Below are 14,340 nucleotides of genomic sequence, written 5' to 3'. Positions count from 1 at the left end.
GAGAGGAAGGGTCGGATACAATATTAAATTTGTGAAATAAATAAATAACATTCGGTGGTTGAAATTGATATTTTATAGGTAGGCAAGAGAGAGAACGTATTAGTATGTAAAGTACTAATCCAAAAGATGTTTGAAATGGATATAATAATGTTTTTCTACTATTAAACAAGAGAGATATCAATATGTGGAGTACTCATCCAATGGAATATTGATATGGGGGACAAAAGATGATGTCACATAATGGTTAATAACTTAATATCGTTTTGCATGTATTATTGGGGTCAAGATTTTATACCTCGAATCCTCATCTGAAAATCACTTTCGGCATCTAAAATCTTCATGATGCCTCTAGAATTAATTCTCAACACCGATAATAAAATTCAAAACTTAATAAATGGTATTGATCTTGCGGATTTGTGAACACTTTGTTTTAGGGTGAAATGAATGACCTAAATTATTTATGTAATATACATTATTTTTAGAATTGAAAGTCTTGATTTTTTTTTCACAACTACAATGTTCAAGATGAGATGATTGATTTAAAAGTTTTTTAATACTTAAATTACGTTATTTAATAAGTTATGAGGTGAGACTTTACTTGTTTTAATAGAATTGCAGCCATATCAAAACCATATATGTAACATTTGTGCTCGTCCACGCCATCCCCATTTTATTTGATAAAGAGATAGATGTTTGGTTAAAAACCTAGCAACGTTGCGTCTCAAGTTTGATTTCCACTGCTACTTACCTACTACTAAAAAAAGTCCAAGGTTTTAGACCCGGGCCATGGTATAGAGTTTAATGGCTCCTAATTATATAGTTTTTTTTCAGTTCAAAATGGTGTAAATGGGCTGAACCGGCCCTATTGGCCTTAAGGGCCAGACGGTAGCCGGCCGGGCTTGATCCCCCTTCATAAGGCTTGTCAGGCAATAACAACAAGCATTCAAGGTCCAGTAGCTTAATTGGATGTGCCCAATTCTGCCTAGGCCCAGCTCGAGCCTATCTCGCTTACCCTCTTAGTTATGGGTGGTATAGGGTCGGTAAATCGAGGTCAACCTAGATCCAACCCAACTAGTTATAAGTTGGACTAAGAACTGATGTAGACTAGGGTCGGGTCTAACCCAATTGGACACATGGGTCGTATTGTGTAGGGTTCAAGTCTATAAATGAAAAGTAAAAATAAAAATATTATATATATATATATATATATATATTAGGGAAATTATCGTTAATATATCTTAATTTTAACAAAATTGGAAAAAAAACTTTAAACTTCCCAAAACCTCGCCTACACCCTTTTTTTTAATTTTTATGTTTTTTTGACGAAAATTCCCTTTATAGTAGTCTTTCTACCGTAAAGATATTGATAGAATTATAGAATTACAGTACTTCGAGTGCTGTAGTACCTTGAAAATATATTACCAATAACTTCAATGAGCATTACGGTACTTTAAGTACCATAAAAAATATGGAAGTCAATTACCGTAAAAACTAAAACCCATTTTACCACCTTAAAACCAACCCATGTTATATGGCAATCTTTTCTCTTTATTATATGTATTTATTTTATCTCTATTTTTTGTATGCTTATCTTTTATTTCTCTATCATTTTTTTAATATTTATCTCTTCTTTTACTCTAATTTTTTTTTCGCTTTTTTCTCTCTCTAAATCTTTTCTCTCCCTAACTGGGATATTTGGCCGCGTCCAAATTGACTCGTAGAGTAAGATTATAGAGAGAGAGATAAAAGATAAAAAAAAATAAGAGAGAAGGAAGAGATAAATATGAAAGAAAAAAAAATGATAAACATAAAAAGAATTAGAGATGAAATAGACAAATATAAACAAAATGAGAAAATGGTTTAGAGCATTTTAAATGGCGTACTTTTTCTATTTATCTATTTCATCTCTAATTTTTTTATGTTCATATATTCTTTCTATCTCTATGAGAAAAGGGTTTATGGCATTTGAAAAAGGTTTACAGCATTTTAAATGCCGTATAACATAGAGATAGAATAATAGATCAACATAAAAAAAATAGAGATGAAATAGATAAATATAAAAAGCGTTTACACCATTTAAAATGCCCGTAAACCCTTTTCTCATCCTGTTTATACATATCTCTTTCATCACTAATTCTTATCAATTATTTCTCTCTAATTTTTTTTTATATTTATATCTTATTTCTCTCTCATTTATTTTTATCTCTTCGTTCTTTCTCTACAATCTTACTCTACGAGCCAATTTGGACAAGGCCAAATATCCAGGGAGAGAAAAGATTTAAAGATAGAAATAAGAGATAAATTTATTTTTAGAGAGAATGAAGAGATAAATATTAAATAGAATGAGAGAAAAAAATAAGAGATAAACATAAAAAAAAGAAGATAAAATAGATAAATATAATAAAGAGAAAAGGTTTTATGGCATTTGAAGTGCCGTATTAGTTTTGACAGCACTTAAAGTACCGTAATGCTAATTGAAGTTATTACGATATTTAAAATACCATATAAAATAATACCTATTAAAGTATTACAGTACCGTATAAAATGATACCTATTAAAGTATTACAGTATTACAATATTCTAAGTATTGTAATATATTTTCAAGGTATTACGGTACTCAATGTTTTTACGGTAAAAAAACTACCAAATTGCCAAAATTAAGAAAAAGGGTGTGGGAGAAGTTTTGGAAAGTTTGGGGTTTTTTTTTTTCTAATTTTATTAAAATTAAGATATATTAACGATAATTTCCCTAAATATTACTATTAAAATATATTTATACCAATATATATTGGGTTGGGGTCGACCCAACAAAATCTAAAATAAACCTAGCCTATATTGGGTAAAGGTCAAATGAACCTTTCAAGTCTAAATCCAGACCCAATTGGATTCACCCCTTGGGTTCATGGATTTGCCCAACCTAGGTTCCACCTCTGCCCCTAACGTAGGCGGGGGGAAAGAGGTGGGGACCGCGCACGTATATTCGCTTTTTGGTGATGAATATGCGCCCAAACTTCACCTTAAAAAGTCTTACGACTACTGTTTTCCATTTGGTCATAAGAGACTGCTCCTGCTGGCGCTGATTACTATATTTGATCCCTCGAGAAAAGGACATAGGATTCCTTTAATATGAAATTTTAAATCCACTTTAAAATATCAATGTAAAAAAGTATTTTGATTTATTAATTGCAATTCAAAAATAATAAAAAATGATATTGAGTTTCTCAAATTCAGATTTGACTGTAAAAACAAATAAAAAAGGTTGATCTTCGTGCAATTCTAAGATTCTATGTTCCTCAAGCAAATACAAAGTGTGCATCAATTTATTTAGGGTGCATCCGTAGCTATAGACGTAAGGTGCACCTTCAAAATTTATCATGGCATATAATTTTAATGTAAAATGTTTTTAAGATTATTTTAAAATTTATTTTTATATTTAATTATAAATAGTTAAAATAAAGTAGATCTATAAACATATAAAAATCTTGAAAATGAACGGTGTAGATAATATATTGTAAAATACACTATTTTTGAGACTTAAAATCTTTTTTATTTTTCATGATCATACATCTCGATGTTGAGATGATCAATTAAAGAGTTTTTCAACATTAAAACTACCTTTTCCAATGGATTTTTGAGGTGCATCCGTAATTCTACATTATAAGGTTGCAACCTTATATAAATTTTTTCCATTTATTTATTCTGCCTTTGTTTATTGGTAACTGACTTGAAGAGCTTATGTCCAGGAAATTGAGTGTTAAAAGTATTATCCGATGAAGTAAATGTACATTATACTCCTGCAGAAAAATATGATCTTTCGGCTGTTTCTGCAAAAGTGCATGAAAGTCACCAAAAGCATGAAAGAGACGTGGTGTACGTTTAAAGTTTATTCTCACTCTCTCTTTTTTTTTTTTTTTGTTAAATGGGTTTGAAGTTTATTCAACAGCTATAATAGAGAGAGAAAGAAAGAGTCATGCCTTAGACAATGAATAACTAATCTTTTGTTGATAAAAAGAAAGAGTCATGCCTTAGACAATGAATAACTAATCTTTTGTTGATAAGTACTGTTTGTTTTTTTTTTCCTGAAATTATATATCTTGTGATCCTAAATTATCTCCCAGCAATACATTTCAAGAACATCATTATAACTGGGTATTTTGATGGAGCGATCCATCGCAATTTAATATTTTCATTTATTGAAAAACGGAAAGTTTTTTTAAGGATGCTAAAAGTATGAATCATGAATTATTTATTATAGGGATTTATAATTGATTTTGATAAAGTTTTATGTTTGTTGCCCGCCTAACACAATCAAATCCAAAGAATGATTATGTTAGCTTATTTGGGTATTTTATGACAAACTTCAAATCCTTGACGAACCGATATGTTTGTTTTTTAGCCCAAACAGGAGTAGAAATCAATAATGTAGCGCACTATTTTTATTTTTTTTTAAATATTATTCCTACTTCATAAGAAAGCAATTGATATGCTTACAAAAAAACCACTCAAAACTGGACATTAATATAGATAACCTTTAATTTTCATGATAAAAGAAAAGGAAAGTGTTTGGTGCATTGGAGCCCATGCATGCTATTATGGTTGGCCTAATATATTTTCCGTTCAATTATATTGGACAATGTGGAATGCATCTAGAAATTCTTAGTCATGATTCTGATATTTTATTTAGGAAAAAGTTTATATAAGGGCACGACCCGAAACAATAAAATCAAGGTGTATGTCAAAAATTCACCGGAAGAACTCTTTCGATGCTAAAAAAGTTATTCAAATTGATATTTTTGACCTCAAGATGGATGGACAGAGAAAAAATGGATTTCAAGTCATGAAAATAGTGCATCTTGTAATGCATTTTTTGGATCGTCAAATTTCAAGATTTTCAAATGTTTATAGATATGTTCGATCTACACTATTTTTCAAGCTTTAAATTTTCTAATTAGAGAGGAAAACAAAATTTTAGGCTATCACAAATGTTTTCAATATTGAAATTTCAACACTATTTGAAGGTGCACCTTATTTTAATTATTTAGAACGTCAACCTCCTACAAAACACACATTTTTATTTATAGGACTCCATACTAAACTACCATGCAATTTTTATACGGAGTTCACTATTATAGTAGTCACATGTGAAATCTATCGACTAAAGATATCAACGTGTGGGGTTAGGTCTTAAGCCAAACTCAGACCTAGTCGGGTCCAAATGACTTAGACTTGGACCCTTGTATTTTATCGGATCAACCAATTCCAACCCGATTGGGACCCTACGGCTTATATTGCAGTCCGAACAAATAAGACAATCACAGTCGCCCATTTTTATATCCAAATATTAAAGTTGACTGTAACCTCCTTACACAAAAGTATAACCTTCATTTTCCCTTATTTTCGTACCTTCCCTTTCATGTAATAATATCGCTCTATGTTCACTTCATGGGATTCAAGGGAACTTGGCTCTTGGACAAACACGTTTGCTCCTCTTTTCCTCTTTAAAAATATCCATGTCTCTTTCTCTCTCTAAAATATCTATTCATCTGGTTTTCGTCCTCTTTTTCTCTCTAAAAATATTCATCTCTTTCTCTCTTTAAAATATCTATATATTTCTCTCTCTAAAACCTCAATTGATCTCTTTTTCGAGCAAAATTCTAAAATCCTCTTTCTAATCTTCAGTCTATCTCTCTCTTCTTTTTAAAGTAGCTATTCCTTTATTTTCATTGAATTTATGAGCAAAATGTTCGAATTGTTGGGTTGCGTGTCTGTGCGTTCCTTCATAAATACGCCCGCCTCTTGCTCCTCTTATTCTCCATCAGGACCCACCTCTTTCTCTCTCTACCTTTCTCTCTCTTGTTTTTCTCTTTCCGTTTGTTCTCCTCTCTCTCTCTCTCTCTCTCTTGTTTTTCGCACTACTCAAGATTTAACCCCACTCAGTGTTGCTTTATCTTTCATCTTTCTCGTGATTTCTCTCTCTACACCTGTCCTCTGATTCTCTCGAAGGGTTTAATCTCTCTCTCTCTAACTTCCGATAGCTTCCGAGTTTGGTGTTTATCGCTCTCTAACTTGAAGGTTTGATCACTTTTCCTTTTTCCAAATTTCACGTCTGTATCCCTTTCTCTCTCTTCCGATATATCATCTCTCTAAAATTTTTGCGGTTAATCTCTCTCCTCTACCTGAATTGCGCTCTGATATCTCTGTCAAAACTTCCGGTTCAAGCCCCCTCTCTCTCTCTCTCCAACGAATTTTTTCACTTGGTCATCTCCCTCTCCCTTCCTCTCTCTCTCTCTCTCTCTATTTTCTCTGCTCCACTCAGAACCCTCTTCCCTATCTCTGTCTCTTTCCTTAGCCCCATGCAGAACCCTCTCTCTCTCTTTTGTCATCTCTCTTTCTCTCTCTTCATTGAATATTCCCCTTCCCCCCTTATATGCTCCATTAGAGCCTCACCATCTCTTATTGGCCTTCTCTACAAGGGGTAGTCAGCCCCCTTCAGAATTCTCTCTCTCTCTCTCTCTCTCTCTAAGTTCCGGCCACGCCAGTATGGTTTTTAGGCAAGTTGTCCTCCTCTCTGTCCTCCTCCACCTCCTCCTCTTCCCCTCCTCTTTGGCCCTGCAAAAGCGCCACCACAAAATCAATGGCCCCATTAAAACGATAGTCGTTGTGGTCATGGAAAACCGCTCTTTCGACCACATGTTAGGCTGGCTAAAGTCCCAGTTGCCTGAAATTGATGGTCTCCATGGTAACGAATCCAACCGTCTCTCTGTTTTCGATGAAAAATCCCCTGAAATTGTAGTCTCCAACGATGCTGAGTTTGTAGACCCTGACCCTGGTCACTCTTTTCAGGCAATTAGAGAGCAAATCTTTGGCTCTAATGACACAACTCTTGAACCCACCATGAGTGGTTTTGTCCAACAAGCTGCAACAATGGAGGACGGCATGGCTAAGACTGTTATGAGTGGTTTCAGACCAGAGGTTTTGCCTGTTTATTCAACCTTGGCCAAAGAATTCACAGTTTTTGATAGGTGGTTTTGCTCGGTCCCTACTTCTACTCAGCCAAATCGATTCTACGTGCACTCTGCAACTTCCCATGGAGCTTCAAGCAATGTAAGGAAGGATTTGGTTCATGGGTTTCCTCAAAAAACCATATTTGATTCTCTTGATGAAAATGGCTTGAGTTTTGGGATTTATTATCAAAATATTCCACCCACCCTCTTCTATAATAGCTTGAGGAAGCTCAAGTATGTGACCAAGTTTCATCAATACAGTTTGAGCTTCAAATTGCACGCTATGCTTGGAATTCTGCCCAATTATGTGGTTATAGAGCAGAAGTATTTTGATGTGGTGGGTTTCCCGGCAAATGATGACCACCCATCTCATGATATTGCAGAGGGGCAAAAGTTTGTTAAGGAAATTTATGAGACCTTGAGGGCTAGCCCTCAATGGAAGGAGATGATGTTATTGATAACATATGATGAGCATGGCGGGTTCTATGACCATGTTCCAACCCCTGTTAAGGAGGTGCCTAATCCTGATGGTATCATCGGGCCTGAACCGTTCTACTTCAAGTTCGATCGGTTGGGTGTTCGTGTCCCTACTCTTTTGATTTCTCCATGGATTGAGAAGGGCACTGGTTAGTATGATATTCATCATCATCATTATCATCATCATTATCATTACTATCCATCAGTGAATATGCTTGCTTTTGCCTGTTATAACCTTTGTCCTTTTTAAGTTTTGTGTGGCATTGGGAGTTTGTAACTGTTTGTTGATTGGTATCAAGAACCCTACATAAGTATTATCATCATTGTCACCATTATCAGCATCGATTATACTTGTTTTTGCCTAATATGGCCTGGTTTTTTGTTCAGTTCGGTCATGATTTTGTCATATTCGGAGTCTGCAAGTTTTTGTTGCTTGGTAGTTGGTATCAATAACCCATATAAGAAATTATTTATTATAGGAATTTGTTACATGGAAAATTTCTTATTTGGGGCTCTGAACTTGTGATTGTGTAGGTTCTGTGCTTCTACATCTAATTGCTTCCTTGTCATTGAGAATTTTTTGTTTGTGGCTTCTCATTTGGTTGGAACAGGAGTATGAGGAGGATAGATTGGTTGTGCTTTTTGCTTTTTTGCTCAATAGGCATGAAAATAGGAGGACCGGGTTTATGTGTGCCATGGCTTTTCTTTGTTAAACTAATGAAAGTATGAAAAGTTCTCTATATGTTCTGGGTATTTTGATGTATATAGGCTGGGATGGATATTTTTTTGCAAATTATTTTTGCTTCGATTCTTGCTGAGTCCTGCGCTCTTTCATGTTTGTCACCTGTGTCTTTTCCCTTATTTGTTCACTGTTATCTCATTGAATTTGTCATTTATTATCTAGAAAAGAAAATTAATGTCACATGATAGGTTATGTAGTGTAGGTTTAGTTTCAAATCTGAGAATTTCATGATATAAACCCCTCCTTTAAGTGCATTCTAGGATATCGTGCTTTGGGTATGTCCAACCTTAAGTCTTATTGGTTGGAGTAATGGAGTTATATTTTGTATTAGTTCTAAGTGCATGACAACATAATTTTATTAGACAAAGTAACCAAGTGAGATCCCACAATCCAATATTAAGTTCGAGAAGAGTGCGTAAGCTGGCCAGGCTAATATTTTGGGGATCTCGTTAGGGACTTTCTGTTGAGATTTTCCAAAGTTTGATGGAGCAGTGTCAATAAATTCAAGATCGGGGTATGGTGGCTAATACATATGTTGCTTGTTTTACTGATTTTTGTTACGTGCTTAAGTTATGAATGATAGGTTTAGTTCTGCTTCTAAAACTGTCGACCTTGCCTCTTCTTTAAGCTAAAGGAGGCTTGAGTCCCTATAATTGATTGAATAGAGGGCTAAGATGTGACATTCAGAGGACTCTGGAGTTGGCCCTAATATATCACTTTAGCATTTTTCAATGGTAATGTATACTAACTTTATTTTGTTACGCTCTAATCTAGATCTAGGTGCACCTCTCGAGTATTACACGACTTCCGTTTGTGGGTCCAAAGTTTATGTTTGCTTAGTTCAAGATTTCTTACTGTGATGCCCTTATTTACTTTTAGGCTGTAGCCTGTAGAATATAGACGATGGTGACAGTTGAGAGAGGATTCCTCAGTCAAATTACCAGAAACCTAGAAGGGAAATTTATCTTTCAGGTTTTGTTGAAAGTCCCATTAGAGTATAAAGATACTGAGTCATTAGCATCATGTTAGAGTATATATCTTCACAAACATCCAATTTGAATTCTGGCGACAAAAACTCTTTGGTGAGTAGCTTGCTTACCGTGTGACAGATCACTGAAATATTCAAATTAGTCAATATACTATCTGCCTCAGCCTCACTGATGCTCTGGTTTCAAGATTTGGACTTGTGAAAGAAAGGATATATTTTTATTGTGGGAGGGAGATAGAGTAGGTTAGGCAAACAGTGAGCTACAAGAGATGTCATAGCAATCTGATAGGATACCAAATTTGATCCATAATTTGGTGAGGTTCCACTCAGTCAAAGCAACCTGACAAGTTTGGAGAAACATTCCTTTCAAATGAGCACTTTTCTATTTTATCTTGCTTAGCTCATAGTTTGTAACTCACGAGGTAGGCCTGGAACTCACACATGAACAGTTGACAAATCAGGTCAAAAAAGGGCATCAATCAATTTTGTGATATGACCTGCTCGACTTGGAACCTGATCTATGCAGTTGGGTCTTGCCTGGTCGAACAAGTCTACCAGTGTCCTTTTTTCCCTAAAAAATGTTAATTTGAAATAAAAAAATTTGGTTTGAGTTAATTTAAAACTTGTTTTAATACTTATATTAAATAACTAGGAAGCCTAATTGTTAACATTTTATAATTTTGAATAACTTAAAATTAAACAACTCCGTGGATTAAATCTAAACTATGAAATTCAACTTCATTCTCTCTTTCTTACTCACACAGAAAGCCCTATTTGGCTTAGTGCCTTAAACCCTAATACCTCTCTGGCATTCCCTCCATCTCTGCTGCCCTTTCAACTTTCACCCATTCTCTCCATGCGTCTCTCATGGAAGATGAACCAAGGAGGAAAGTAGCTTTTTATTGTACTCTTTTATTTAATGACATTAGTTTGGCATAAAAAAAATCATTACCTGACCTGCCTGGTCAACCCATTTCGCTGAGGTCATCCAGACCCAGTGACTGCTGAATCAGGTTGGGATATGAGTTCACAAACTATGCTTTCAATGTCTTTTTCTATTTTTTTTATTTTTTAAGCAAGATATATGCCTAGCATCATGCCAGCAAGTTAGGTTTTATTTGGCAAGTTTATGTCTTTAGCATTGATCTATTTATTTTAGGCGAATTTCCCAATTTATTTATTCGTTGTTTCAGTTGCCTTACTGAGATATCTTACCAAAATGTGCTCACACATGCACTCCGTTCACATATGTTTCTACAATAGTGCTGATTTGAAAAAATCTCTCTTTCTCTCTCTCTCTCTCCCCCCCCTTCCCCACATACTCGCACACACACACACACGTTTTTATGTGTGGAGCTGCACGTTGTTTCATTTTAGTGACTTTGTTTGCAGCTGTACTCTTGTTAAAGACATGTATAAAAGAATACCTTCTTAAAAATTGGACAGATGGTCTCATTTTAGTGTTATTTATTTGCCAATGACATTAAGGTTATGCTCTTTGTAGACCTGATCTTGTAAGGAAATGCTGCTTATCACTTCAAGGGACTAATGAAGGTTGATTTTGTAATAGTAAGCGGTGCTGAAAATATGTTGTTGATTATTGCAGTGATCCATGAACCCGAAGGTCCAACCCCATATTCACACTATGAGCATTCTTCTGTACCTGCGACAGTGAAGAAGCTTTTTAATCTTAAATCCAATTTCCTAACAAAACGAGATGCTTGGGCGGGCTCATTTGAGAAGTATTTCTACATCCGTGATACTCCTCGGGAGGATTGTCCAGGTTTGTGTGGTGTTACCCTATCTCCTTTAAGATGCATTTTTCAAAAATAATGATCACGACCTCTCCTCACGGCACCCCACCCACCAGAAAAGAAGGCATGAATTTTAGAGGTTTGCTTTTTGCTAAATTTGTGCATAGTTTGCAGAACTCTAATCACTGATTTCTCTCTCTCCCTCTTTAAAGGGCTGTAACCAGTTGTTAATCCCGTCCACGCAGGGTCCTGGGAGGGGTGGGCTGGAAACAGTCCTAATCTTTGGCTTTTTGTGCACAAAGTGGCCGCTCTCAGGACTCAAACCCGTGCTCTTGCGCTGGCTACCCGAGCCTTTTACCGTCGCACCAAGTGACGGCCCTTTTCTCCCTCTCTCTCTCTCTCTAATTGAATTTTAGGATGCTTGGGTTTGTCTTGTAGTACTTGTGGTATGCCTTGCACAAACGACAACCAAGAGTGGGGAGATCGCTCTCTCGCTCTATGTATCCTTTCCCTACTCTGCTGTTTCTTGGATCAGGAGGCAGGGATTTTTGGCCAAATTTTGTGAAACTTTGCGAGCGAGCGAGGGTTTGTCTTTTACATGCACTGGCATAATTTGCAGCACTACCAACCTAAATTTGTGCTACTTATAATTCCATCTCTTATTTATTTTGGAAAAAGCTGAATTTCAATGTGCATGGGTTCAGCCAAATATCTTCAAATAATTTGCAGGAATTGCCCAAATTAGTGCTCTCCCCCGTGCCCCCCACCGTCCCCCACCCAAACGCCCTCTCCTCCCACAATTTCTTTCTCCAAAATTCGAATTGGATTAGCATGCCAGGATTCGGGGATTTATCTGTTATAGGAACAGACACATATGGAAGAAGCTTTCCCAGAATCTGAATATATTTTCATCTCTCTCTCACTCCTCCCACTGAAAACTTGAAATTTAGCATTTCAGTTTGATCTCTTTCTGAAAATCTTCCCTAATTTGCAGAAAAATTACCGGAAGTTGTTCAATCTCTTCGACACAAAGACCCCAACGAAGATGCAAAGCTAACAGAGTTTCAGGTCGAGCTTATTCAGCTTGCCTCTCAATTAAATGGAGACCATGTTCTCAATTCATATCCTGACATGGGTAAAACCATGACAGTTGGTGAAGCGAATCGCTACGCCGAAGATGCTGTTTCTCGTTTCTTAGAAGCAGGGAGAGCTGCCCTTAAAGCAGGGGCCAATGAAACAGCCATTGTTACTATGAGGCCTTCTTTAACCAGTCGGAGAGCCGGGGGTTTCACCTCGTATTTGCAAAGCGCTTGAAGTGATTTCTCTATTTTTCTCTCTGGTTTTAGAAAGGGCTGAAGTATGGTATTGGTGAAGTTGGTATTGTGTATATCTGATAGAAGCTAGGTGCATAATTGACTTGTTTGTCTCACTTAAAAGTGAGAAATATATCTTGTCTAGGAGTTATATTTTTACTGAAAGATTATTATCATGAAATGCGAAGGGAATATTTGGGAAGAATGTTTCTGCATTGCTCCTGCTAACTTCTCTCTCTTCACTGAGATGCTAATCTGAGAGGAACGATTTGTATAAAACAATGTATTGATTGTATTTCACGTGTTCCTGTTATTTTATGCTCAGGGTTGGGTAACGGGGGAGATCGTAGGAATTGAGCTTGGACTTGAATGGTTAGTAGCTGACAATTAGCGACGCTACATCTCACGTTTGGATGTTAAACTACCACAGAAGTAAAAAAAAGAAAAAAGAAAAAAGAAGACATTGTCAAGGTGCCTCATGGGGTGCAGCAATTGGATTCATCCAGATATTTGTGCTTCCATTTATAATGGATGATAGAAAAGAAAAGTATATAAAAAAAACCGTCTTTTTTTAGTACAGAAGGTCACAATCATTTTCATTTAGGTTTATAATTTCGTATTGTGAGTGTGTTTTTTACTGAACTCAAAGTTCAGAGAAATTTTTTTGGAACTTCGTAAAGCACCAAACGATCCAATTTAAGCTAGGAGTAATTGTGAATTATTGTAGTCAAGATAATTGACCTCATACTTACCCAAATAAAAAAAAAAAAATAGATGGTCCAGTGTATTCAATGGCTATTATAAATGGACAATCATGTTGGGCGATTTAGTCTTACAATGCAATAGGCTTGACTTCTTATACTTTTGCACAAAATAATATTAAAATTCTTCAGAGATTAGTACATCCCTACATTCTCTTGATTACCATCCGGCTGGTCGATGGACGAGTGGATGGCGATAAACTACATGGTCATTGTTGTTGCTATAGCCATAGGGATCATGTTATCACCCAATTAAATTATTTAGTTGGTTAAGCGGACCAAATTGACCGGCTAATATCTAATTTTGCTTGACCCAATTAAATTATTTAGTTGGGTTAAGCGGATCAAATTGACCGGTTAATATCTAATTTTGCCCTAGATCAGACTAGCCAAAAGAGTCCAAGCATATTGGCTAGTCTGGTCTAATCTTTATTATGCTCTATGTACACCTAAAGTCCAATCTTTATGAGATGCACCAATGCTCACATAAATTAAGCATGACAAATGAGCCAATAAAACGTATGTTTTGTTCTCGACCGACTCCCAATTGTCTGATCAAAGTCAGAAAAATCTACATTTATAAACACATTATATCCCTGTGAGACATATGAAATTGTTTCCAAATGAATGAGTAGAGTCACGTACTGAGGTTAATAAGATGCATGGAAAAAGAAATAAAATTAAAATACATTTTATCAAAAAGTAGCTTAGAGTATAAGATACGGAATGAATATGACAATTTTTAATTTTTAAACATAAAACAGGAATTATCTTTCAATTTTCTTTTTAACTAATTACTTAATTGATCTATTAGAACTTACATTAAGTAACTTAATCATTCACAACTAATAAGAAATTAATGTAAGGAGTCTTCTTCTCTAGGTCAAATATCTTGCAAATTAACGGTTGAGATTGAACAGATCCGATTGGAATCAAACGGTGATAGTCAAATACCAACTGGCATCTACTAGGTAAAAAAATTTAAAAGCAAATGCTTTTTTATCTCTACTAAATTATGTACAGGACAATAACTCAAAGGGAGAAGTTTATAAATAGCCGAGACTCGAAACAATCAAATTAAAACATACTTCAAAAATTTCAATAAATGAGGTTATATTGATATTCAAATATATTCAAATTGATCATCTAGACATAAAACACAGATTTCAGATTTTAAAAATAGTGTATTTTATAATGTTTTTTGGACCATCAATTTTCAAGATTTTCGTAGATCTGTCGATCTAAAAAAACACACTCTCGTATGTACTATAAAAGTGTTCTCTCTCTACAAGAACACTCTC

The 14,340-nt window shown here is 35.3% G+C and overlaps 1 protein-coding gene across 1 annotated transcript; it reads left to right on the top strand.

The window, feature by feature from the left end:
* Positions 1–6,455: 6,455 nt before the first annotated feature.
* NPC1 (non-specific phospholipase C1) lies at positions 6,456–12,480 on the top strand. The gene is made up of 3 exons (XM_006848126.4): positions 6,456–7,630; positions 10,818–10,994; positions 11,960–12,480. Exons 1-3 carry the CDS (start codon positions 6,541–6,543, stop codon positions 12,277–12,279), a joined length of 1,587 nt encoding a protein of 528 aa, XP_006848189.1. The 5' UTR covers positions 6,456–6,540; the 3' UTR covers positions 12,280–12,480.
* Positions 12,481–14,340: the final 1,860 nt, after the last annotated feature.

Source organism: Amborella trichopoda, chromosome 8 (genome assembly GCF_054954075.1).
Source record: "Amborella trichopoda isolate Santa Cruz 75 chromosome 8, AtrichopodaSantaCruz75HAP2 v2.0, whole genome shotgun sequence".
Lineage (NCBI taxonomy): Eukaryota > Viridiplantae > Streptophyta > Magnoliopsida > Amborellales > Amborellaceae > Amborella > Amborella trichopoda.
This window is presented reverse-complemented; position numbering and strand designations above follow the sequence as displayed.

Excerpts from the sequence above, each read along its gene's own strand:
- NPC1 (XM_006848126.4), top strand. The coding sequence starts at position 6,541 with ATGGTTTTTAGGCAAGTTGTCCTCCTCTCTGTCCTCCTCCACCTCCTC. Across the intron at positions 7,631-10,817 it reads ATGGATTGAGAAGGGCACTG|TGATCCATGAACCCGAAGGT; the intron begins GTTAGTATGATA and ends TGATTATTGCAG. Across the intron at positions 10,995-11,959 it reads TCCTCGGGAGGATTGTCCAG|AAAAATTACCGGAAGTTGTT; the intron begins GTTTGTGTGGTG and ends CCTAATTTGCAG.